This window comes from Dipteris shenzhenensis, chromosome 21 (genome assembly GCF_047967505.1).
Source record: "Dipteris shenzhenensis isolate YYH24624 ecotype China chromosome 21, Dip_SZ_1.0, whole genome shotgun sequence".
NCBI classification, from domain to species: domain Eukaryota; kingdom Viridiplantae; phylum Streptophyta; class Polypodiopsida; order Gleicheniales; family Dipteridaceae; genus Dipteris; species Dipteris shenzhenensis.
Window position 1 is genome coordinate 41,336,002 of NC_141616.1, and position 27,352 is coordinate 41,363,353.

Here is a 27,352-nt window from a genome sequence, read left to right on the forward strand (position 1 = left end):
AAAAGCCTACACGGACTCAATAATGTACTAAAATAATAGGGAGTGTACATGGAGAGCATGTGGAGGGCATGCGGAAAAGTGTGGAGGAGCGTGGAGTCAAAAGGAATCCTTCTAGAATTCTTATGTGGAATGTGGAGGATGTTGACATGTGGAAAAGAGGATGGTCCTCTTGGGCTCCATGTGGGAGGACTATTGATTTTTCTACTCAAAAGGATAAAGAAGCATCTTGTGATGGGACACTTGTCAAAATCCTCCTAAAAGGACAATTGATAGTAACCCATGCCCTTATGTCATGAAGAGGTGAAAAAACCTACTGCCAGCAAATGTAACAGGGTGAAGGAAGGTGAGAATTGCACTATAAAAGAAGCCCCTCCCCTCTCTCTCAAGCATCTCATTTTCTCCTTATAGCCTTGCCGTTGCCTTGTATCTAGCTCCTTCTATGCCTCTGCTTTCCCTTGAGCCTTAGCCCCTCTCTTCTTTGTAGTTCTCTCCCATTGGGAAGCTTTCTTGGCTTCCAGAACCAAGATCTTCCTTTCTTTTCCCATTTTCTCATATTTTTTCCCTCTTCGCTCGGGAGCTCCGTTGGTGCTCATGTATGGCTTGTTTTGGGATCTGTTCTGAGGGGATTCTCTACCCTTTAGGGCGACCTCAGTCCAATATGTACTGTGGAAGCAACCCTTTCAGTAAGAGAAATCGTTGCCTTTTCCTATTGATCAAGTCGCTCCTGGACTGTTTTGGTACCCTGTCGTAAAACAGCCATAACTTTTCGCTCCCTACTCCGTTTTGGTTGAAACCTATATCAAAATCCTCATCTCTTTAAGCTCTATTCATTAATGTTTTTATTTCCATGTTATGATTTACTGAGAACATGTTATAGTGTGTAGAATAAGGTAGACTTAGATTTGGGATAGTTTTGGAGTCTGTTACTAAAATGGTCATAAGTTCTCATCTCTTGTTCCATTTTTTGTGAAATATATGTCAACATTATTGTCTTTTCAAACCCTACAAGCATGTGTTCTTTGTTTTGGGTGTTGAGGTCAAAGGAAGAGTTATTCCCATGCTATTATAGAGCTCTATTTTTATTTACAATAATTGTGGGTACTCTTGTGTTGAGCTTTATCAAAATGATGCGACCCAACAACCCCATACGTCAGAATGAGCCCTACCAATTCAGCCCCTTCACTTCCATCCATGTAGTTCTTACTTTGAAAATTTTCTTTCAACAGAGGCTTGCTCTTACATTCGGTGCTGAACGCTTGGCAGAAATCAATGCTTCCCCTTAACCTTTCCTCTCTCCCATGTTGGACTATGATCTCATCTTTGATGTTTATATCTTTATCTTACTTTGATTTGTCTATTTTCCTTTCCCTCCTGTTCTTTTGACTCTAAGAAGTGACTAGAATTAGGCCTCCAAATTTTGTCACATCTTTTGTTGGAGATGCCAGGGTAGGTTTTGCCTAGGATTTTCCTATCATAACCCCACAATCTCAGCTTGTTTACAAGCAAAAACTTTCTTCTTTGTGCTCATTTTTTGTGCATTATGGGATAATTGGGGTCTCCAAAGGGCCCCCAATTAGTGTTCCTAATTTCAAGGGATTAGTGAGGTATTTGAGGTGTACCAATGGCAGTGCTCCTTTTTGTGGGGCAATGCCATGTTGAGATGGAGGGTGGGCAGACCTACAAACAACCCCTATTGGCTACTCCTCTTACACCGGGGACCACTCAAACCATCCCCCCCACGCCCTCAACCCATGCTTGACCATTCTCCCATATGCACCTCTCCCAAACAGACCTACAAGTCAAGAGGTGGTGGGCCCTTCTGGGCAAAATTTTCCCCCCTCTTAGCTTGTTACAGGCCTGCCCCCTCCTCTTCTCTGGTACAGCTCCATTCTCCCTCCATTTTTCAAATGTGGGAACTCATTTGGCATCTTCTCTGCCCCCTCCTGCTCTGGTCCATTGTGTTTCTCTCTCTCTAGCACCTCCTGTAGAAATTTCTTGGGATGAATTGGGGAAGTAGGTCAGGTGAACAAGAGGGTGATCTATTTCAATGCCATGTATGTAAGGACAATGTGGTTGTCAAGTACCACATCTCCCGCCAAATGTTATATTTTTCTTTCCAATATAGGTGCTGGAAGAAAACAGGTGGCAATTGGCTCCCCCTTGACTCTACCGACGATGATAATATAGGGGTAAGTTTATGTATTGGTTCTCATTTAGGAGATGTCAAGAATGTGACTGCCACATCACAGTGGACTCTTAGGGACGTGCGGAAACACCTATTGGTCACAAAGGATGGCATGTCTGAGTCCTTTCACTTTACCTTAAATGGTGAAAAGATAGGAAAGCGTGCAGAGAAGCTCGTGCATAGCGCCACTTTTATCCCTCCTACAATATTGAAGATTGTAAACAATGTGGGGTGGAACAATTGTGGATTTTGACATTTTCCAACTAATAGTGGTGCAATTAATTTTGACGTTTTGAATGGTTTTGTTTCATGTCAACTTGGTGAGTCTATAAAAAGATGGTCCCAATTGATTATTTGAAGTACTTGTTCAATCAAGAAACCAGGTTCGTGAAGCATTTAGATCACTTTTGAGCCTAGCTCACACCCCTAGGGTTTAGGGAGGTAGACACTGATGACCTCCTAGCATGTGGATCATCGAAAACGCAGGAAATAGGTTCCTATCTTGGGAAATGACCTTTATTTTCCTTCTCCAAGAGGGACAAATGGAAGAGGAGGCCTCGACCTTAAGCCCTGACCCTGCCCCTGCCCTTTTCGATCCTTTTATTTCTGTAGATGAGCCCAACATCTACAATGAAGAGCCCATATATGAAGAAGCTGAGGAGCGGGAAGCTGCATTGGCCCTGGAAGTGCTCTAGCGACCTCTTGAGCCCCATTCTACTTCTCAAATTCCATCCACCTTGGGAACCACCTCTATTGACCCCGCAACAATGATATGGTTTCTTGCTCCCCTTCTTGTCGATGGAGAACAATACCTCTTTCTCCATGACATAGAGGTTATGTTTGGTCTTCGGGAGGATGAAGCTCTTGGTGTCCTATGTGGATACGAGGTGGACACAACTATGCAAGAACCTGGGTCTTTGGGAGCAAATGATTCAATAGAAGAGGTTCTTGCTTTAACACTAGCCCAAATCAAAGATGCAAAGACATCAATCTATTTCGACCTACCTGATGTTCCAGAAGAAGCCTCCACATCTCACTTCAAACAGTAGGAGGCCTCGTGATCCATCCTCATTGACAAAGAGGAAGGGATTGAGCATGATGAGGTAAGAAACTATGAGCTTTGAATTTCTTCTCTTGGTATACTTTTGCTTTAATGGAATTCTAATGTAATGTTAGACTATTGCAGGAGGCATTTGAGGTCGACCTATTCTCATCTTGGCAATGCCTTGTTCGCAGTAGCTTCTCGGTCGAGATCACTCATTGGCACATTACCTTGGCCAAGCAAAAGGGCGCTTTGTGGTTATCCAAAAAAAGTTTTCTCCACATGGCACTGATGACCTCTTGAAGTGCAAGGCCTTGTTAAGAGTGATTGGTCATGCTAACATCAATCGCAACGCTGACAAGGTCATTTTGGTGAGCCGCATGGCTGCCCCAATGCCTTTGGAACCAATTTTCAAGGTATGGCATTGACGGCAGCAGTCATGTCCCTAGCTAGCAACAACAATAGAGTTGACTCTCTATCGACTAGGTTTAGAGCTAGGAGTGTATTTGGGAATTCAAAGCCCGATGTTCTCAATGTTTTAGAGAAGAGAGAAAGGCTTTGAAGCCTTATTGTATAGAAATTTTATTTTATATGAATAGAGATATACTTTTTATATAGTGCCCCATTTTGTGTTCTTTTACAAAATTTATTTTATACTGTCACTGTATTTTGTAACTTTAATTGTTGTTGGCATTAATATTTTCATTCACTATTCTTCTCAAAAGCATGCTATTAGATAAATATTTGCGCTATAATGGTCATTTCTAAGCAATCTAGTAAGAATCTCATCGCATGGCATAAGGCAAATGTGTTCGGCATCACGCGGGGAGCCCAAAAATGGTAAAACCCACTATGGTGCGTATGGGGCCTATTTTGACCAAGGTGAAAAAACATTTTGCCTTCTGCACCACGGTGAAAAAACATCATATGTCCACTCAAATTCACACTGAACTTGCATAAACTGATGGAAAGCATCACGTAACATGTATAATAACATGGGAACAGTAATAAAACATAAAAATATCTTTTATTCATTGGCCTCAAAGGGCAGAGATTTACAAAATGATTCAGGTTACACCAAATGAACCTAAACAACATCTAGGGCCTAAGGGAGGGATCGGAGCAGATGCACTTGGCGAGTGTAAAGTCCTTCTCCATCACTGTTACTCTTTTGGCATGGATAGCACATAAGTTCGCGTCTTAAAAAAGACCTACTGTCATCTGCTACACTGCCTCCTGAATTGCTCCCATAGCACTTGAAGTGAAATGCACATCACTCTTGTATTGCTGTGCTATTTCACATACAACATGCTAGAAGGGTGCATGGGGAATGAGATTGTCCACAGTGGTTTGGAGCGTGCAGATCTCTTGAAGTGCCTTCAGGCCTGATTTTTTACACCTCTTAATCTTTGGGAGACCCTGCACTGGCCTTTGGACATGGCTCCATGGCCGTTTGTTCACTTTGAACTTCTTTCGCCTCTCCTCCCTTGCAACCACCTCTTCAGACTCTTCTTATGTCTGGTGGGTCCTTCGAGGTGGCTTGTTGTGCCTAGGGGTCTACTTTGTCCTTGGTCTCTTTTCCTTTTCATGAGGCTGTGAGACAGTAGGCTAAGGCTCTTGCTCAGCTCGTACTAGAGGCTCCTCATATCTGATAGTGCTCTTCCATGTGGTCTGCTTGGTTGGAGGATTGGGGCCAAGGTACATTGTATCTGCGATTCTGCCAAATACTTCCTCTTGTTGTGGCCCCTCTAATCTCTCCATCTCCTCTCTTTCTTTTCTTGCTCCCCTTATTGTTCTAGATGCTCCACGCCAGGACCCCACAGAGGAGGGAGGGGCAGTTGATCAAGATTGTCTAGACTATTTTGCCCCTCTTGGGATACCTCTCTACTTCCACGGTTAGTTGTGTGGAAGGACTGAGAGGACCCCTGATCGTGCTTGGATCTTTCATCGTGCTGGGATTCCTCATGGTGCTGAGATCCTTGGGATCCCCCATGAGAGTTTGATGGTGGGGACTCGCGTTGCTTGGACTCCTGATGATGAGAAACGCCTTCAGATCCCTGTTGATGACTGCCCTCTTGGCCACTAGGGCTTGCAGTGTGTTCGGAGGCCATAGCGTTGTGAGGAGGACAATGGGTAGCATCTAAACACTGTCCAGTGGGTCTAGTAGTTTGTTTAACTCGTGCCATAGAAATGAGGGATTTTAGGGTTTTGAAGTGCTTTATATAGTCTTTTTTAAAGCACTTTAGGGTTTTTCCTTTAAATGATGGTTTTTTGAGTGCACCTCCTCCCCCCCAGTCTTTTGTCGCCAGTTCGGTAATACTTAATCTTCACCACCCTCCCTCCCAACCCACTCACCCCTCCGCCCTGCCATGCCGCACATGCAATTCTGCAATTTCCAAACAAATTTGTGAATTTTGGAATCTATAATTGACTCAAAATAGTGTTAACTTTATTCATCAAACATTTTACATTTGGGGCTCTCTTAAGACCCAACGCCTCCCGTGTCTGACTCTACGTTGCAACCAAAGTGCAACCCCTTGGTTCCTTGTTGAGGACTTCCAAGCAGCACATCTCCTTGTATTCTTGACATGTTGAACCGCTTTTGAGAGACTTGAGACCTCTACCTTATCGCGCTTGAGAGTCTTGGCCTCTAGACATCTATAAAACCAATCGAACATTTCGTGTAGTGCATTGCTTCATGGGATACCACCCCCATGCCTTGTATTCTTGAAGTATGATGTCTTTGTTCTGTAGTGTGGAGTATTCCAAGTGGACAGAGGGCCCCATTGCTCCACAAACCATGGTGCATGTGTGTAAAGAATATGCTGTAAAGAAAAACATTGTATTAGAAACATAAACTAACTCAAGTTTAAACCACAAAATTTCAACCTTAGGAGGATTACCATGTAATGTGTAATATGTGACTCCCCCCATGCTTCTACCATTAATGATATGAATTCTCCCAATGCTGTCTTGAATCTCTCATAATAAAGCTCATCTGTTTGACCTTATCTAAGCAACTTTATAAATGCATCAATCTTTGTCCACAGTTTTGCTCTCAAAGTAGCAATTCGCAGATGTGAAGCTTGATTTGTGGTGCACTCACATAAATCTTTCTAGTACTCCCACCCTAGGGTGCTTTAAGCCAATGCATGTTTTTCTTTATCAGCATTGTGGTTGGACAAGAACCTCCTTGCCTTTCCTCCACCCATGGACACTTTAGGAAGAGTGAAGTCCTACATAAGCTTCACATTTCCTCTGTGAAGTCCCATTAGATAGAGTAGTTTTTCAGCTTTTGCAATGCATTGTGCAGATACTTGCTATGGCCTCAAATTCCAAGCATAAACTAGATGGAGATAGAGTAACTTATCAAGTATACGTAGTTTAGCATGCAAAGTACACACGTATACCCACTCCAATGGAATTGGTAGAATGGGGTCCCACTTAGGATCCTTTTTGTGAAGATTAGGGGCTGCACTTTGGTTGCAAGAAAGGATGCCATTTTCCCATTGTAGGCTTCCCTTTTACATCTTGTGAGAGTGGGTGCAATACAAGAATGTCCCTTTTGCATCTGCACCTATATCACAACCATACAAGCACTTGAGGGTCTTCAAATCACCAGCTAGATGCCATTCAACTTGAAACGTTCCATGCGCATCCACAATTAATGTTTGTCCTGCCTCTTGTCTTCGAATAATCGACGGGATGTTGGTTCTCTCCAAAACCCACTTCAATGTCTCGTGGCACTCCTTTGGGGTGTCAAAGGCTGCAAGCCACCATATGTCCTTCTCAGATTGGATTGAGAAACCTTGCTCAACTTCCTCATCCCCTTGAGCAAAATACAAGGCATCATTCATAATACCAATGCTCACCCTCTCTAGCTTGTGCTCTTTTACCAATTGAGCTTCATTTATTTTTATAACAAATACTAGCTTGCCATCTATACAATGAAAGAGAAATTCAGTAAGGATATAGAAATCAGAAGAAATAAAGTTGAATGTGAAGAGGGAATTTCTCTTACCTTCTTCTCTCATCCCATAGAATTTGACCATGGCTTTCTACAAATTCTCTACATCCACGTAAACATTATTGGAAGCATTCATCTCAAACATTTGGATGCCAGATTTCTTTTTACTCTTCCAAGTCATTGTGCCACTTACACAATGGTATCATCCAAGCTTTTCTCTAGCACATTTGTTTGTTTCTTGACATGCAAGCCTTACAAACCATGGTGTTGGCAATGGCATTGTAGATATCTTATACTGTTCCTCCATAACAAACTTGAAAATTTTAAAAACAGAGTTGTAAGCTTCACGACTTACACCAGCAGCATCACAAGATCCAAGCACCTCCTTTGCTTGGACGAGGCCCTTGAAATCCTTCATTACCTCTCTAGCAACTTGTTTACATAGCCCTTTTTGTCTAGGGTCCTTCAACACTTCCATGACATCGCTTGGCTTTATTAAACTTCTTAGAACATATGAAGGATCACTATCGTCCATTTCCATTGTTCCCATCACATCCTCCATGAAATTCCTAAAGTAGAGTACAAATGAGTCTTAGTGGAAAGAATGCAGCACCACAAATATTTTGGAGTAAGAAATCGCATTGAAAATTTGGGGAACTAACCTTGCAGCCCGTATTCTCCTCTTTTGGGCACCACTATTGGTTGACAATGCATCCATAGATTGCAATTGTCTTTTCCTCTCCTTCAGTCCCAAAGGTGTTCCCTTGAGCTTTTGTACTCGTTCTATCGACTTCTCTCTTTCCTTCTCCATAGCACGTTGAATTTGGCCATAGATAGACCTTTCCAAATCTTATTTGCTTTCAGCAAGCTTATGGATTGATTCTTCCAATTCATGTTGCTCCAAGTCTAGTGCATGTGCTTTGTCAATGAGTTCTTTGTTTTGCAATTGGATATCCTACATACTATTATGCATTGCCACAATAGTAATATTTCCCAAATGTGCAAGTTCTTCTACTTGGGCTCTCTGCACCTCGCTTGCTTGCAAAGACAATGTCTGAGAATGGTTCAATTGATTGCAATAACCAAGCAATCTAGCATGTCCCTTAACAACAAACCAAACAACATCATGCACTGTATGAAAAGGAGGACTCTTTTGGGTGGCAGGGTTTAAAGGATACAAGTTTCCATCCACCCAAAGGTCAAGATGCTTCTTCCCTTGCAATCGAAGACTATGGAGCACACTTTGAGGAGTTCCACTATATCCCAAAGAGCGTGTGCTTGCATATTCTGCCTCCAGTTGTAGGTTCACATGGTACTTGTTGGATATGTCCTCGAGTGGTGCCATGAGTACTCAAAGAGAGGTATCAGTGATGTAGGCTAAAATGTAGGGGAGAGCTAGCAAAGATGGAGCAGTGAGAGGGAGAGAATAGCAAGGAAGAGGGACTACATCAAGTTGTGATTTTTTTACCAAAACCTCAAAAGGACACTTTTATGTCCTGTTATGCTACCAAACTAGTGTTAGTGAAAGAATTGCAGACCGTGCCAATATGCCAGAGTGCTCATAAGGCTAGATTGCTTGGAGTCTATACATTTATATGACTAACTCTCGTACACATTCTGCTAGGGAAATTGTAAACCATGCCAAGATGTCAGAGTGCTCCTAAGGTTGGATTGCTTAGAGACTATGCATTATGTGACTAGCTCTCGTAAACATTCTACTAAGGGAATTGCAGATCGTGCCAAGATGTTGGATTTCTCCTGAGGCTAGGTTGCTTGGAGACTATAAATTATATGACTAACTCTCATAAACATTCTGCTAGGGAAATTACAGATCATGCCAAGATGATAGAGTGCTCTTGAGGCTAGACTTCTTGGAGACTATGCATTGTATGACTAACTCTCGTACACATTTTATAAAGGGGAATTGCACACCGTGCCAAGATGCCGAAGTGCTCTTAAGGCTAGACTGCTTGGAGACTATGCATTGCATGACTAACTCTTGTACACATTCTACCAAGGGAATTGCAGACTGTGCCAAGATTCTGGAGTGTTCTTGAGGCTAGACTGCTTGGAGACTATGCATTCTATGACTTGATTATATGCATTATTGGTCCATTAAAAAGGATTTGGTTATGTTAAGTTTTCTTGGAGAGAGAGAGAGAGAGAAAGAGAGAGAGAGAGAGAGAGAGACTCCAGCTTTGAAATTCCATGCTACCTACGCATGTTGGGTCAGCAGAGAGAGTTGTATCTCAAGTTTATGGATCACCTGACATTTCAATTGGGTAGAGAAGCTTTGCATTGTAAGCCCTAGTACATTAGGAAACTCAAAGAGAGAAATGTTTGTTATTGCAAAACACACATAGACTTTGTTCTGGCCTGGCAAGCTATGAATGACTTGAGATCTATTTGTGTTGGAGCATTGCTCCATGGGAATTGATGCCCATGTCTCCCCGATGAATGCGTAGTCTGTAGGCCACCTGGATGAGACTTGGATCCTCATCATGTGTTGCAAGGGAGAGTAGGTTTTATAGCCTAAGGTCTTTGTTGGAGCCAGTGGTTTTTGCAAAGGAAGACCATGAGTGGCACGGCATTGAATCCATTTGTGGCACATGTAAGCATTGCAGTCTAAAGATGAAGAAGAAGACATTTCATGTCTGTCCAAATGAAATGAGGAAAGACAACCATGTTGCTCTAAAATGGAGGAGATTTGAAAATTTCAATGTTGAAGGATCCAATAAAGAGATGGCTACTATCATATAAGAGCACTCAGTTGAGGGAGCATATAGGTCACGTGGTTCAATCCAACCCAAAATATGTGCTTCACAATTTTATGGCTAGCTCTAGTAAGATAAGTAGTTCAGGACATGCCTTGCTAATTTTCCCCATGACACTATTGTCTCTGTCACATAGATTTTGCTAAAAATTATTCATTTCAAGAACAAGATGAGATACAAAGTGCTCACAGGTACAACAAGCAGATGATGATTCGTGTGCATATCACATATAGTCATTTGCTTGATTCTTCTACGACTGATGCCAATCTACTTTTGCTGACTCATAGGAGTCCAGGTCAGTGCAACACACATACCGTTTCTACATTTCAAATGATAGGGAACATGACACTTATTTGTGCAACATGCTTTTCTACTGCATTGGGAATGCTTGAAAAATGAAAATCCCTATGCAAAAAATATAAAGCAACATAGGGTGTGGTCAGATGGTGCTGCCTCTCAATTTAAATTAGCCCATGGATTCTACTTTGTCTCAAGGTTCAAATCCCTAACTAGTCTAGACATGATAAAGTGGAATTTCTTTGGGTCTAGCCGTGGCAAGGGTGAACATGATGGATGTGGTGATGTTATTAAGAAAGCTCTATTTAAAAACCAATTAACATGCCCTCAAGAAAAGCTCAATGATGCCCATGATGTTGTAACATGGCTTATAGCCAACCTCTCCACAGGTGCGCATTCAAAATACAGTAAACAAAGCCTTAAGAATAGTGTAGTACATAGAGTGTTCCATAAAGTGAAAGTGGATGAAGTGCAAAGGAGAAGCTAGCATGATTGCAAGAGAATTAAAGGAGTTCGTGGTCTGCACAACTTTTCAAACAATCACTTGATCAAAACAAGAAAACTTTCTTGTTTTTGCAATGCATGCATCATAGGGGATCATGACGATTGTGAGAACATTGCAACTGTGAAGATATGGAGGCGAGTTTAAGTTTTCCCTCTATGTTCAGATGGAGTGACAAATAATGGAGAAACAAACAAGGACTTGCCATAGTTTGGGGAGAGTTTCGATGACCTCACTGGCTATCTAGAAGAGGGGGATAACTTTGTAGTTGTCGCTACCTCTGGGGAGAATGAGGAAGATGACCCATGCTTTTTGTTGCAGTGCACAAAACCTAAGCACAAGGTTGAGGAAGCATTTAAGGATAAGTGGGGAGCAACCTATGAGAAGTGGGACGTAGTAGTTAGAGCTTTTTGGTAAAAGAGGCCACAATTATGAATTGCTACATAAGAGTTCACAAACAGTTGTGTACTCTCATCTAGTAAGAGCTATTAAGTTCCAGATGCAACTCGTGCCACAACGAAAGAAGTGCAAGAGTGTCTTCAAATTGGATTTAGACACGAATGAGCACATCTTGCGGTGTCTTGGAGTGGTGGGCAAGGACGACTAAGATAGTACTAAGAAAATGTAGTCTCATTGCACAAGGAAACAATATTCCTCTTATTCTCGAAAATGGAAATGTATTTGAGACTGCTTCTTTTAGTAAATTCCAAACTAACCACCGCGCTTGTTTTTGTAATTGTTTTTATAAATCCCAAACGATAAATCCCACGCCTGTTTTTAGTATATCCCAAATAACGAATGTGCTAGTTTTATTAAATCCCATAACGAATCCACAAATCTTAAACGAATGAATTGTATGCCATTCATCTTATAATAATAGAAGAAAACCACCACATTGGTCGCTGTTAATATTTTAGTGAGCAAACAACCACTGCACTAGCGACCATGTATCTTACACTACTACCATGCTATCCGAAAATTCATTGCAAAGTGCTATACTAAAAAAGTCCCCTTTACTAAAATTCATTACAAAGTGCTATACTAAAATAGTCTGAGAAAGTCCACAAGTCCAAGAAATGCCTATAAGAGTCTTACTTTTTCAAAATTATAACAACATTTTGAGGCTCAGGGAAATTCCAAATGCCAAATTATCTTATCAACCTCTCTATAGCAAGCATCTCCCATTTCTTTAGGCCAGTATGATGAGCTATCATAGACCTCATTACACACTTGGACCACCAAATGCTTGCTTGCCTCTGTTGACCTGTACGCCCATAGTAACTCCTCCTTTCACTTGGGGTCCTCTTCATCCTGGAATTGGCACTCTATGCAACTTCGCGCCGCCATCATGTCTTGCCAAAAGAGACCTACATCATGAGCTTGACAAGTACCTTTAAAGGAGCAAGAAAAATGATAGCCAAGGAAATGAATATTCACCGTCTGTGCCAACTCCAAGTCATACAACCAATTGCAAAGCATGTCCTCCTTATAGCTATTATTCTCCCTCTTCTCTGGGTCTGGTTTTGCGAGGAGGTCATCCAACATTGTTCTCAGATACAACAATGTGAGCATTTCAAAGTCTTTTGGGTATGCCATAGATTTGTAGTATGTGGATCAGTGTACAGAGTTTTGGGGCTAGATTTCATAATGGGCTCTTAGTTGTGTCTACACTGCACTTAAATAGGGAGAGAGTTCATGAGCCCGACCTTCTCATTCTTCTTTCATAAAACCTGACATGTCCACCTCTCATCATTTGGCTAAGGTACCCGGGTAGTCTTCTTTGTTAGCATGTTGGAACTCTAGCAAAGATATGCAAAGATAATGTGCGAGCAATGACTTCCATACATGGAAGTTATAAAAGAATCACAAATACATGGGGTGATGTCACAAGAATCTATATGAGGAATTGCAATTACTTACATGCCAGTTACCACCACCGAGCTTGCATGATCAGTAGAGTGCAATTAATTACCAATCATCAGGCTTGCATGACCAGTAGAGTGCAGTTAATTACCAATCATCAAGCTTGCATGCGTTACCAAGATGGTGTCACAAGAATCTATGTGAACTCATTTGGCTGAGGTGGATAGTCTTCTCTATCCTGTGGAAGATGAACCCATTTCGTGATGGGTCCCTCGGTAACCCAGGATTCGTACAAGAGATTGATTGATTGGAGAAGGTAATTAGTGTTCCACAACATCAACTCGAGATTGTCATTTGGAAGATGGATGAATTGCAGGAGAACTGTGGGAAGGCCTTCAATATTATAAGGACCCACAATTTACGAAGTATGTTGTGCTGAAGGCTCCCACTGTTCTCCATGTCATGTCACTATCCTGAAAGGCTGTGAATATGAAGTTCTTCAGAGATGGCACACTTGATCTCTTGGAGCTTCGGCTACTCTGTTTTTTTGTTTTAACTTCAACCTCAAAACCACTTTTTCATTTTGAGTGAAACCAATTCAAAATGTATAAAAGTAAATCTTGGATTTATATTACTCGGGTCTTTTTTAGGGGTTGACCACCCCTCTAGTATATGATAAGTGGTCACAAACACGGTGGTTGATTGCACACTAGGATATTAACTACTACCACCATCACGGTGGTTTGCTTCTATTATTACTAGTATTATTCTACTCAAACATTATCTTTGCATATCTTTGCTAGAGTTCCCAACACACAGACATTAGGCTAAAGAAATGTTGTTGCTACCATGGTTTTCCTTCTATGTTCCTTTGTTGTTCCTTCACTAGTTTGTATTGAAGGGCATGAAAATTTCAGTGAACTTTCTACAATATATAGACATATAAATGTATATAGATATTCAAAATCTTTCATTTGACATTATGGTCCTTGTTTTGGCAAAGGATCACTTCAATCACTTTGGAGCTTTGTACAACATCACTTTGATCACTTTGGAGCTTTGTTCAACATCACTTTAATCACTTCATCTATAAAATTGGATATATACAAACATATAGATATATGTAGATATTCAATCTGACATTAAGATCCTTGGCCTATCTTGACACTTTCCAAACTCAGAAAGTTCTCCTACTGTACTAAGTGCTAGCATCATCATAAAGACATCTCTTCCTCTCTCATTAGGATTATCCAACCACTTTATTTCAAATCTTCAACTCAGTTTAATCAAAATATTTCGTCTCACATTATGGTCCTTGGTCTATCAAAGGACACTATCTAGTCACAGAGCTGAGAAAACATCACTTCAGTGGCTTTGGAGATATTATAATATTGCATATATACATATGCATATATTATTATATGTATATATATATATATATATATATATATCTTAACTACTGCACTTACATTGAGAAATGTGAAATTCCATAACTAATCCACAATTCCTAAACGAATGAATTGTATGCCATTCATCTTGTCTTGTAATAATGATAATAGAAGCAAACCATCGTGTTGATGGCAGTTATATTTCTAGTGTACAACCAACCACTGTGTTGGCGACCAACCACCACGTTGGTGCTAGTTAAGTTAATATCCTTGTAATAATAGAAGCAAACCACCATGCTGGTGGCAGTTAATATCCCAGTGTGCAACCAACCAGTGCTATTATATTAATAGCTATTATACCGGAACAAATTGCATTGCTGCAACGTGTTATCCTAAAATAGATACATTTCCCAAGTAAACTTTGGAGAACATTAATAATTCAATAGATTACATGCAGATTACATCTCAAAGACTCGTTTCCTTCAAATTACATCGCAAAGACTCCTTTCCTTCAAGGGGTTGGTTTCACATTGCTTTGAGCAAGTTGCCTTTTTGAGCTCCCTGATTATAGGCTCGCTCCTCCTTGCACCTTTCCTAAAGGATGCTGGTTCCTTCCTTCAGGGCCCGGCCCCTCCATGTCGCTTCTTCTTTCCTTGCATTGAGGTTCCTAGTTGTAGGCTCAACCCTTCTTGCTCCTTTCCTAAAGGGGGTTGGTTCCTCCCTTTAGGCTTCTTTTCCTCTCGCAGTTAGGCTTTTGAGCTTGGCCTTCTTCAAATCAAGCTCCTTGTCTTCTGCATTTTTTGCCCAAATGGCCAATTGAGCTACAGCATCTACTTTCTCGTCGTAGATAGCTGTAGCAGGTAGGCACATTTGATTTGTCCATGACCTGGGCAATGGCAAATGACATCATCTACATCGTGATCTTGCATACACAAACAGCACAAAGCAAAAGACATGCACAAGGTGCTAGCACACAGGCCACTGGATCATGCAGTCATCTATGATGAGGGTATGGCAAAGCATGCATTTTGGACCATGTTGCATCATATGAAAGGCATCCAATTTAACTATTTCGACCATCAATACAAAAATCTTGCTCTGTACATGATGAAGTTGCTTCTTGATTGCTTCCTCCCTCATCCTAAGGCTATGGATGTTCTCCTTCATCTCCTCCATTCTTTGCTCACTCCCTGCAACATCTTCATCTGATTCCCTTAGCATCTCTTAAAGCTACTTAAATTGCTTAAAAACATCAACATGGGCCGTTTCCAATACTTCCACTCTAGTTTGAAAATCTCTCATGACGACGAATTGCTTTTCAAAACTTTTAAAAGCCATTGAAGCCACTACAAGCTCATGCACAACCTTATCGTAATCTTGTTGCATGGTCTTGTAACTTACTCTTTAAACTTCCACCAGTGTTTCTAGATAACAACCCCCACTATGGCTCTACTGCAACTTGTTCCACTGTGGCTGCTCTTTGCATCCTTCCTGGCTTGGAGAGTTGCCTAACTGTCTTCTCCAGTCTGGCTACTCTCTACCCCATGCTTCCTATCCTTGAAGCTCTCTCGTAGCTCCTGCATTGCCGCTCTGGTTTTTGCATTCTCCCTTTTCAGTTTCTCCATCATCTGGTCTTTTTCAATGTTCAATGTGCTCTACATGTTGTAGAGCTATTTGTACAAAGCCTCCTTTTTAGCTCTTTGATCTTTAAGATCCTTTCGCATCATTGCTAGCTCCTTGTCCGTGATGTTCCCCATCAGTTCTAACTTCTTCAAGCCTCTCTCAGAGCTCCTTGATGCGCTTCTCTGCTTCTTCTCTCCTATGCCTTTCCATGCCGACCATTTTTGCAGCGGCCTCAGCTTGCTCTAGTGCCTGCAAGGCCCTCGCTTCTGCCTCCTCTACCTTGAATTCTTTACCCTCCCTAAGAATTTTCTCAAGTTTCATTGCCTTTGCTGCATCAGTGGCTTTCTCTTGTAGAAAAGTCACCTTCTAAGACATCTTATCATATTGCTCAAAAATCCCTTTGAGGGTAAATGTCATTAGGTGCATTGCAACTCCAGCTAACTGAGATGACAATTTGGATTTGCCTTCCATGTAATTCATCAGGTTGGTTATCACACTCTTGGATATCTCCCTTGAGAAAGAGACATCATGTCCTTTTAGTTAGTCTACTGCTGCTTGAACCTACCATAACTTCACAGTTCCTCTCGTATCAAGAAAGCAGTGCATTGTCTTCTTCAACACATCCTAGAGTTCTATTGGCAAGCTATAAAGCTTGACTCCACCATCTTTACTAATTTGAGCATTGGGGTGATTTTTTGGTGAGCTTTTTGTCATGAGCTTTTTTTCAATTTTCATGAATATTGTGAGCTTTTCATTCACCTGAGAGAGAGAGAGGGGAGGGGGGGTTTCATGGAGTGGAGTGGGTGGAAAGTTTGGGTTATGGTTGCAGTTAAGAGGAGAGAGGGGGGGGAGGGGAGATAAAGGAAAAGGGGAGGGATGGTCGCATGGGTAAAGTGGCATGGAGAAGGGAGGGGAGGGGAGTTGGAACATATATTCGTTATCATAGTTAGAGGGGGAACTTATAAGGTATGCAAAGAGGAGTGCAAGGAGGAGAGAGAGGATGAGGAATGTGAAACTTATGTTCATCTACTAAATGTAAAGGGGAAGGGAGAGCATATGGGAAATTTGTTCATTTTCAAAGTGTATAATTTGATAGATTTGACCTCATATTTGGATTCCTCGTCGAATTCCGGTCATTTTGAGTACCAACATGACCATATTCCGATAAAAATTGGAAAAATGGTGTTTTTGTCATTTTAGCCTGTTTTGGGCCTATTTTCTCAAAACACCATTTTTCCAATTTTTATCGGAATATGGTCATGTTGGTACTCAAAATGACCGGAATTCAACGAGGAATCCAAATATGAGGTCAAAAGTTTCAAATTATACACTTTTAAAATGAACATATCTCCCATAGTTACTCCCTTCTACTTTGAATATGGACATATCTTCCATAATTTTTTGCCTCCTACTGCCACTCATATCCGCCCCCCCCTTGTGCATAGTATACACTCTTCCACCCCTTCCACATGCTATAAAAATGAACATATCATATATCCTCTCCCCCTCTTTCTAACCTCCCCAGCTTTCTTATAACAAAAACATGTATGGATTTCTAAAAAAAGCTCGCAAAAACAAAGGAAATGGTAAAAAAGCTCACATTAAAAAGCTCGCCAAAAGATTTTTCCCGTCTCTTCCACTACTTCTCGAAGAAGTATGCTTGTGCAGATTGCCTCTAGGAATGCCTAGCATATTTTTAATCATGCTTTAAGTGATGGTAATCTTATGACCTTGATAAGCTATTTGTCCCTCCTTCACGTTCACCTCTATACCAACTTGGTGAAGTTGCTAAGAGCATCCAAATTGGGCTTTTGAAGAGCGAGTGAGGAGCTCACATATGTCATGATTTCAAGATTAGGGGAGGAGAGGCTCTCACACTATGTGCTGCAAAGGGAGATGAAAGATTGTGTGAGGAGCTCCTGGACTATGCAGGGGGGGAGAAAAGGTCATGTAAGGAGCTTTCGAATTGTGCAGACACGTTTTGGAGCTCGGTGTGTCTAGGGGTATCCATTACGAGAGGGGATAGAAGTTGCTAGAAGAGTACAAAGGGAGAAAGAAACAGTCGAGAGGGATAGAAGATGAAACAGTGAAGGAAATGGAATAGAGGAGGCTTAAGTTTGTAGTCCGAGTGCAAGGGAGAAAGAAATGGTCAAGAGGGATAGAAGATGAAACAGTGAAGGGAATGGAATAGCGGAGGCTTAAGTTTGTAGCCCGACTACAAAGAATTGTCAAGGTGAGCCACCATGGTTGATGGCTTGAATTTTAATTAATTCAAGGCGGTAGTACTACCTTGCATGGTAATGACTGCCATCTTCCATCGGTGGTGGTGTCTAGGATTACTAGCCATGTCTATGGTGAAAATTGAGACTCCAACGAGTTGGTAGTTAATTAACAGCCACCGTAGTGGCCTGCAATTACTCCCTTGCCAGTTACCACCATCGGGCTTGCATGAATGATTACTACGAGTGCAATAAATTACCAGTCACTGGGCTTGCATGCTTAGTAGAGTGCATGATAATGAATGATTAGAGGTGATTAGACTTCATGATTTACTTTTGTGGTAATTACTGCCTGGTGGTGGTGGCTCTCATCAGCCACGTCTGTGGTGGCTAAGATTCCACTGGGCTAGCAGTTCCATCGCAATGGCCCGCAATTACTCACCTTCCAGTTACCACCACTAGGTTTGCATGCATGATTACTATGAGTGCAATAAATTGCTTGCATGCTCAGTAGAGTACTAGAGAGTGCATGGTAATGAGTGCAATAAATTGCTTGCATGCTCAGTAGGAAACTAGAGAGTACATGGTAATGAGTGATTAGGCTTCTTTTGACCACCTTGCCCCTTCAGAATTTTGACCTTTGATCATATATTTGAGTATTTTCCCCAAACTGAAGAGTTTGAAGTTGGAGGCCTCAATTGACTTGTAAAGTAGCAAACAAAGGGCTTTCTGGTGGAATGGAAGCCCTTACTGTGGAGAGTGTCCATCACAAAGAAGACGTGCATTTTCACGCAGCATTGTTTGTGGGAGTGTTGCCAATTTTGGCTGGTTTTTTTGCCTTTTCTCCTTCTTCTATGGACCAAATGCACTCAAAATTCATCAACAACTAGCTTATAGTTCATGATTTATGTTTGTGGTAATTATTGCCCCATGGTGGTGACTCTCATCAGCCACTTCTATTGTGGCTGAGATTCCATCGAGTTAGAAGTTAATTACTAGCCACCATAGTGGCCTACAATCACTCACCTAGTAGTTACCACCACTGGGTGTCTGCTTCATGATTACCAACCGCATCATAAAATTAATTGCCATTGCCCATCTGGGGTGGTGCCTAAGATTCCACTGGGTTGGTAGTTAATTACCAAACTACTGCGATGGCTTGCAATTAATATGGATGGAACACCGGGCATTTGGCATTTTGCTATGGCTTGCAATTAATATGGGTGGAACACTAGGCATTTTAGAACACCGGCTTGCAATTAATATGGTGGCTCAAACTTTATAATATATAAGATCCGTGGCATTTGGCATTTTGCTACGTTGCTCTCATTTATCCTTGCTTTGCTACTTTGCTCCAAACCCTCCTCTAGCTCTCTTCCATCCCTGCTCTACTTTGCTCCACGCTCCCTCCTCCAACTCTCATCACTCATCTGCTCCTCTGCTCATCTGCTCCACTGCTCACCCACTCCTCTTCACCATGCCTATTGTAACTGCTTCCACTCCTTGAGTCGATATATCAACCCCTCAGGGGTCATATCGTCAATTGCATTTTCCTTGGTTGAACAAGGAAATACATTTTGCCTTGGTACAAAAATTTATAACTCCAAGAATTGGCACAGTGGTTCTCATAGATCTCCTTCTCTTTGCCAGTGTGGTGGTCGTCATAGATCTCCTCTTGTAATACGTAAAAATAGATAATAGAGCCATAACTCCAAGAACCAGCGTGGTGGTCGCTCCAAGTCCAACCTTGAATTTTCTTGATCTGCATGGACGCACTACCCAATGAGATAGGTGTTTGGGCTAGAGACTGTGAACTAGAGACTGCTGCACTGCAATGGTGTCCTAAGTGATAGATTGCATCTCATTATTATGCCAATAGCCAATGCAATGGTCTCTCCAAGCCAACCTTGAATTTTCATGATCTGCATGGGTGCGCACTGCCCATTGACAAGTGGCAGAGCTACAGTAAAATGCTATGTGATGATAGGTGGTCGAGCCAGAGACTACACTATGTGAAGCAGTGCAAAGAACAATGTAGTGCAGAGCTACCGTGTGTCGTGCTCTATGGTGTTCAGAATAAATAGATTGTGTCTCACTATTACACAAGCATGGTCTGCACAAAATTCAAAATCTCACCCAAGAGTGTGCCGCATCGTGGCCTCAAATGGCCCTGAAAATAGTTTCACGATTGACTACACCCAAGCAAATGTTGACCCTATTTTCTTGCAAGATTTTAAATATGATATGTTAGAATGACTTTGTATGATATTTTTGTCTAATATGAAAGTTTGGGATGTGAAGGTTAGTCTAGATACAAATTAGTCATATCCTAAACCTCACAAAGAATAGGAATGTAGATATCCAATCATGCTTTGGTCTCACTACTAAACCACCATCTCCCACTCCTCCATCTAGACCATCCTCTATCATTCCTCCCATTTCCTAAAGCCTAATTTCTCTATTGTAACGACCATCAAAAACCCCAAAAAGGAAAAGATATTCTACACCCATCTCTATAATTTTCATGATGGCAAGTGTGAGTGGTAGTAGTCTAGTCATGGACATGGATCAAAGGATAAATTGAGGTTTGAATTAGGTTGCATATTGTAAATAGGAAACTCAATCTTATGTCACTATCCCAAGGGCCAAAATTAGGAGAAGTAATGAACAAAAACTAAGGAGCCAACCCTCAAGGTGTGTAATTGTAGATCTAAACTAAATAAGCAACACTAACATGTTCCGTGGAGCAAGATGTGGCAATCTACCATCAAGAGGCACTTATATATTTTTGTGTTGTTTAGTTATGGCACCATAGTCTTGCTAGAAGTGCTTTGTAAGAGTTCAATGTAATGCTTTTTTCAAAGATCTACTAATTATAGGAAAAGCAAGCCACACAAAAATGTATTGCCCCACATAGTTAGTAGTGGCAAGTACACAGACATAGGCACGCATGTGCATGCGAAAGTGCATATGCACTCATGCACACATGTACACACACACACAAATTTAAAATAATAATAATAATAATAATAATAATGAATTTGATTAGTAAATGTCTCTCACACACACAGACACTTATTTCTTTACACATGAACACACACACACACACACACACACACACACATGAATACTTCCCTAACTATGAATTATTCTTTTATGTACCCTCTTGAAATCTTTCCTTTACACTTTCTTTTTAACCACCCCACATACAAAGCCCACTAATCGCCCCATATCTCCTCTAAACCCTTCTTAACCCATGCACTCATTCGCTCCTTACTCCACTTGTGACTTAAACTTCACTTGTGGCTAAATTGTTTTTTTAATTATCTAAGAATCCATATGGTTGTTTATATTCCTAGGTAAAGCGATAACAAGTTAGGAAAAATAGGCATTACCTGTTTACCCAAATGTAACTATGATGTTCTAACACCTAGTTTGTTTGAATGGTGGTAGGTAAGTGGACCTTGACCTCGGAACCTAGACTACCTGAGGATTCGACATCTTTTTTCAATATTACGTTTGTCGAACTCAATATTATTAAAAATTCTTAATTTGATCAAATTTTTTGCAAACTCTAGTTGCATTTTTCAACTTAGATGTCTCAAACATTTTTCCCTTATATGTTTTCCTTTGTATGGCTTAATTATTTATGGGACTTTTTAATCTAAACACTCACTTTGATATCCCAACTAGCCTTTGGTCGAGCTAGTGCCATACAATTAATTCACATCCATTGGATAATTCTTTAGCATGGATAATCCCTAGTCATGTTGTGATCCACCTTATTTTTTACTAACTTTAATCTCTATTTTGCAGAAGTGGTTTATGCATTTACTATTGGCATTATTTTTTCATTTTGACACTTGTCATATAGATCCACTTTTATTCACTTAATTATTATCAATAGGTGGGGAGTAAATTCCACATGGTGGGCTTCCTCCCCACCATGTGGTCTTACCCTCTGGGTTGGGGGTGGTTGGGCCACACACACACAAATAAAATAAAATAAAAATTAATTTGATTAGTAAATGTCTCTCACACACACATACACTTATTTCTTTACACACGAACACACGAACACATAAACACACACACACACACACACACACACACACATGAATACTTCCCTAACCATTAGGGGAGAATCGAGGTCTCAAAAGAGCTTCATAAGGAATGGATTAAGTTAAGACCAAGTGAGCCTACTATGGTAACTAACCCATGGGCTAAGGATCCCCTAGCATTTACTCAACTGACATGGTTACCTTTATTTTGAAATTGATCAACCTTGGCCTTTGGATCAAGGTGGATAGTGGATGAAACAAAGGCCTAGGATGCTCAAAATGGTTGGGCTCCAAACTGGCAAGAGTTGACAAAAGGGGGGTCTAATAAAGAGGGAGAAGTCACCCTACAATATGGAGCATTGGATCTTAGACAAATCAAAGGTGGAGATGAAGAGATCAAATCAAGGGTTGAGATCTAGGCACATTTTGGAGGGTGGAGATGAAGGCAATTGATGGAGATGAGATCAAGGGCTGAGATTGTGAAGCACATTTTGGAGGGTGGAGATGATGGAAATGAGATCAAGGGATGAGATTGAAGCGCATATTGGACAGCCCGGATTTCAACGCCTTTTGCATCCATCTCCTCCATTAGATCTTGATGGAATCAAGGGCCCGGATTTTAGCACCTTTTTCTTGCATCTCCACCCTTGGATCTATCTCTGGATGGATGGCTAAAAATGACCCACCTTCTATTCTGATCTCATCCATTAGGTGCTTTCCTTTTTCAAGGGTTTAGATTTAATCCCTTTATCCTTTGATTGTATCCCTTGGATCTAGACCTTGATCTAATGGTTGGAAGTGTTCTACCCCAAATTTGAATGTATCCCTTGGATTGTAGATGAGATCAATGGCTAGGAGTGAAGATCAAGGTCTAAACCATGGGTGAGATGTCTACCCACCCATAAATGCTCAACATGGTCTTTTGTACACATCAAGATACGAGTGCCCCACACAAAGGAGCACTCTCATAGGTACATCTCAAATCTCTCTCTAACCCCTTGAAATTAGAAAACGCTAATTGGAGGCCCTTTTGAGACCCCATTTCTCCCCTAATGTATGAATTATTCTTTTATGTATCCTCTTAAAATCTTCCCTTGATACTTTCTTTTTAACCACCACACATACCAAGCCCACTAATCGTCCCATACCTCCTCTAATCCCTTCTTAACCCATGCACTCATTCACTCCTTACTCCACTTGTGACTTAAACTTCACTTGTGGCTAAATTGTTTTTTTAATTATCTAAGAATCCATATGGTTGTCTATATTCCTAGGTAAAGCGATAACAAGCCGGGAAAAACAAGCATTACTTGCTTACCCAAATGCAACTATGATGTTCTAACACCTAGTTTGTTTAGATGGTGGTAGGTAAGTGGACCTTGACCTCGTAACCTAGATTGCCTGAGGATTCGACATCATTTTTCAATATTTATGTTTGTCAAACTCAATATTATTAAAAATTCTTAATTTGATAAAAAATTTTACAAACTCTAGTTTCATTTTTTAACTTAGATGTCTCAAACATTTTTTCCTTTTTAAACTTTTTATCCAATTGATGGAATTAATTGTATGGCTCAATTATTGATGGGACTTTTTAATCTAAAAACAAACACACACATGGTTTTTTCTATGGTGCATATTTAAGCAACTATTTAAATTGACATAACATAAGTTTTCTAGATAATACAAAATAAAAAATCACCCCAACACTATAGAAGCCTAAAGCCTTCTAATTATGTTTGAATTAGGGAGAGAGTGGGAATTAGAATTAAAAGTGTTTGTGTTTCTTAGATGTTTTTTAAATGTTGCTCTTAAATGCTTTTTCACACCTCTTACTTTTTTGTAGCATCTTACTTGATTTCTCTCCCCTCTCCATGAGCCTCCACAAATTCATGAGAAGGTGAGGGACATCCCTAGATGTAAAAAAGAACAATTCCCATAAAGAGGAGTCGAGTGTTTATTTACATTGTGATGGGAATGTAATTGTCATGAAATTTTCCATCTGAAACCAAGTGGTCTAGCATTCATTTTTTTTCCAATCTAGGGCTGATTTAGAATAGGATTAGCCACTTGTTCCTCCATCATAGAGAGTGGCCTTAAGACCTTAGGAACTAGAACTAGAGGTCTCTTTTGAAGAGATTTCAAAGGAGAGGTGTCCTCTTCCCATCCCCTAAAGCACATCCCTAACTTATCCTTGTTGTTTTGACTATATATGATAGTATATGGTGGCGAGACCACTTTTGTCATTCCCATCCAATCTCCTGATATGTGCTAAGACCTTTTGAAAGTAATCAAAATCATGCCAATCCTCTCATAACCTTGTGGTTTTTTTCCCTTAATCATCCATGTGGCATGCAACAAGTACACATCATTTTCCCTTCCTTTGAATCTTGAGTTCTACAAGATTACTTGTTCTTGTTATTTCTAGAGAAGTTTTAGTCTTCAAATTCAACGATATTACTTGTGAATGGGATGCCTTCGGAATGAAACTATATTTTGAAGTTTTGAGTCACCACCTTATATGTTTCTTTGAAATCTTCTTCGTTTGGTCTTCTATAGTCTGCAGGCTCATTTGCAACGGGCAGCTCATTTGAAGAGACAGTGGAGCTGGCATAAGCCTCGCACAATAACTGGTTCAGACTCTTATCTTGCTCTTTCTCCATAAGGCTCAAGACCTGCAGTGATGTGACTCATGCAATGTCTCATCTTGTGTCTCATACACAACATACCTTAGCAGGACCCTGGAGATAGAAGCCAGTAGCAATCCAATGAGCCATAAGTCAAAAATGCCAAGTCAATAGTAATTAAGGAATTGCCTTGCTGCGAGAGGGCCGGATAGTGTCAATCGGATGAACACAGAGGGCGGCTATGCAGAGCATCCTTTGCATTCGTGAGGGGGTATACAAGCCCTTCAGGTTAGGATCTGCCAGTTTTTCTATGCAGCCAGTATTGCTGCAGATCAAATTCTTCGCCTAAAGATTTGAAACCAATGAAGTGCCTCAGTATTCAGGATTTACGCTGCGCGAAGAGCGAGATTATGAAGAGCAAACAAGACAAAATCTGCAGAACATATCAGAGATAGCACAAAATTATGCGCACATCCTAAAGCCGGAGTCTCCTTTAGTTCCCTTTAATCCTTGCGAACAAGCCCGTGAGCAATCTGTCACTTACGTAGAGAAAGGGAAAACTTATGCAAATCTCTAAACAATTACAGCGTAAGGTTTCTTTACTCTTGTCCATTAACAGCTCAGGAATGGAAATGAAGGCGAGAGGCCACTTGTTCTTACTATAAATAGGTAAGTGGTTCTTCGTCATAGAGTAAGAGAACTTTCTGCCGACCTCTTAATGAAAGGTTAACGATAAGTCCCTTTACTCGTCTCACAGATGGAGAGTCGTATCAATGATGAAGCTTGAAGTTCCCTAGTAATCCCTATCCATGAGGAGGAGATCAGCGAGCTCCAAAGATCTTGAGGATGAGAGAAGCTTTACCCATGAGACAAGATTTTCTTCTCCAAAGGACTGAACTGGCCGCTTTCCTGTCATGAGCTCCAACAGCACCACCCCAAATGCATAAACGTCAACTTTCGTGGAGACTTTACCAAATTCGAAGTACTCGGGAGCAAGATATCTGCAGTCCAGAAAAAGAAGTATCTCATATTAAGCTTTTACAGTGCCATATGACCATTGCAAACCGAAGAACGCTTAAGAATGAGATGAATTCCATACCCGAAAGTGCCCATGACCTGCTTGCTTATGGTGGAAAAGTTGACAGGAGCCCAAGTTGCTAGTCCGAAATCGCATAACTGAACGATTGAAAAAGATTCATTGAAAAGCATAGATGTAGGAACACATGCATTCATCAGAGATCGGGCATGGGAGCAGAGATGGCTTCCTTGCCTTTGGGGTATTGTCCTCTGAGAGAAGAATGTTGGATGGTTTCACGTCTCTGTGGATAACCGGGCGTTTACAGCCCGTGTGCAGATAGTCCAAGGCTCTTGCAATCCCGATAGCCACCTTACAACGTGCGCTCCACGAGAGCACTCTCTGATCGCGTGTACCTAGGAAGAAGGGAGACTACCAAAATTTTGAGCGCATTTCCCTTCAGCTTTCTTCTTGTCCTTGCATAAAGAAATTGGTCCACCGCAAACAAGCACTGCATAATTATACCGCGAAGCCAACCGTCCAGACTTCCACGCTGCACGTAGACATAGATAAGGAAAGCATGGCGATCCTCGATACAGTAGCCCAGAAGCGGCAAAATGTGTCGGTTTTGAACGTGCGGCATTATCTGGATCTCTCTGATGAAGTCCAGCTCCGCGGTCTTTAACCTGAAGGTGAAAGCCTTTACAGCTACTAGGAGACCTGTAACTAGTTCTCCCCGATAAACGGCGCCCGAAGAGCCTTTTCCCAGCATGTTTTCTGCGATTTACCGTTAGAAGCGGTTAGAGAAACTTGGAGAGATGTGTCTTCATCGAACGAGGGATGCGCAGAGATTTCTCATTAATTGCCGATTTCTCTCCATGGTCCTTGAAAATGAAAGCAACCGAGAGTAGACGGACAGAGAATCAAGCTGTATACACGCTTCCAGGTGAGTAGCCAAAGAACTGCAAATGCAACATGGACCTTTGCAACTCACGTTTGGAGAAGTTCAGGGTTGCCATGTTAAGCTCCTGCATCGTGAATCTGGTGTACGCATGTTTTAAGGCCGTTGGAAGATGAACGCCTTGTATGACAGCTTCACAGGTCGCGTCCAGTTGTTCCGCATTCCCTGCAACTGAAGCAGGCGAATTGTCTTCATAGCAAGGAGCCCGTAGTTTGTCTTCCTCTGCAAGGAGCTGCAAGGGAGAGGGTGGCGCGGTCGCGAAGGAGCTTTGATGAGAGTCGCATTGCAGTAGTGTGAAATGAACGATGCGGGGCAAGGCAGGCGGCGGCTGTGGGGGACAGACGGGCGGATGGGCGTTGAGAGAATCGACGCGTCGATGCGAGGGGCTCCGGAAGAGAGACCTGAGAGCCGAGAGGAAGCCACAGCCAGGGACATTCTGCCTGGTGCGATCAAAGCTCTTGGAAGAAAGGCAAGTTGGACGGGACTGCGAGGATGAAGTGTGGGAGATCTGGGAAGATGGGAGAGGTGGTCTCGACATCGTAGAGGGAAAAGTGCAGCAGATCCAAAGGGTGCGATCGCGATGTGGGGAGACGAAGCCTCAAGGTGACGAGGAGCCATGGCTGCACAGGGATAACAGCAACACACAAGAAGAAGACGACGACCACGACGAAGGTAAAGAAGAAGAAGACGAGGAAGAAGAAGGAGCACGAGGAGGATAAGGAATTGATGGAGATGAAGATGAAGAGCTTTTGGCCATGGACGAAGAGGGAGGAGGTAGGCATGCAAAATGCCCAAAGGGCACCTTCCGGACATTCCTTAACATCCCCA

General features: G+C 41.5%; 1 protein-coding gene across 1 annotated transcript; it reads right to left on the reverse strand.

Annotated features, from left to right (window-relative positions):
* Positions 1-24,410: 24,410 nt before the first annotated feature.
* On the reverse strand, positions 24,411-27,062 carry LOC147888861 (putative serine/threonine-protein kinase PBL7). Its single transcript, XM_087392379.1, has 7 exons — positions 26,558-27,062; positions 26,089-26,340; positions 25,819-25,979; positions 25,648-25,724; positions 25,411-25,549; positions 24,738-24,893; positions 24,411-24,596 (listed from the first exon to the last, which is right to left on the reverse strand). The coding sequence occupies exons 1-7, from the start codon at positions 27,060-27,062 to the stop codon at positions 24,411-24,413; spliced, it is 1,476 nt and encodes a 491-aa protein (XP_087248505.1).
* Positions 27,063-27,352: the final 290 nt, after the last annotated feature.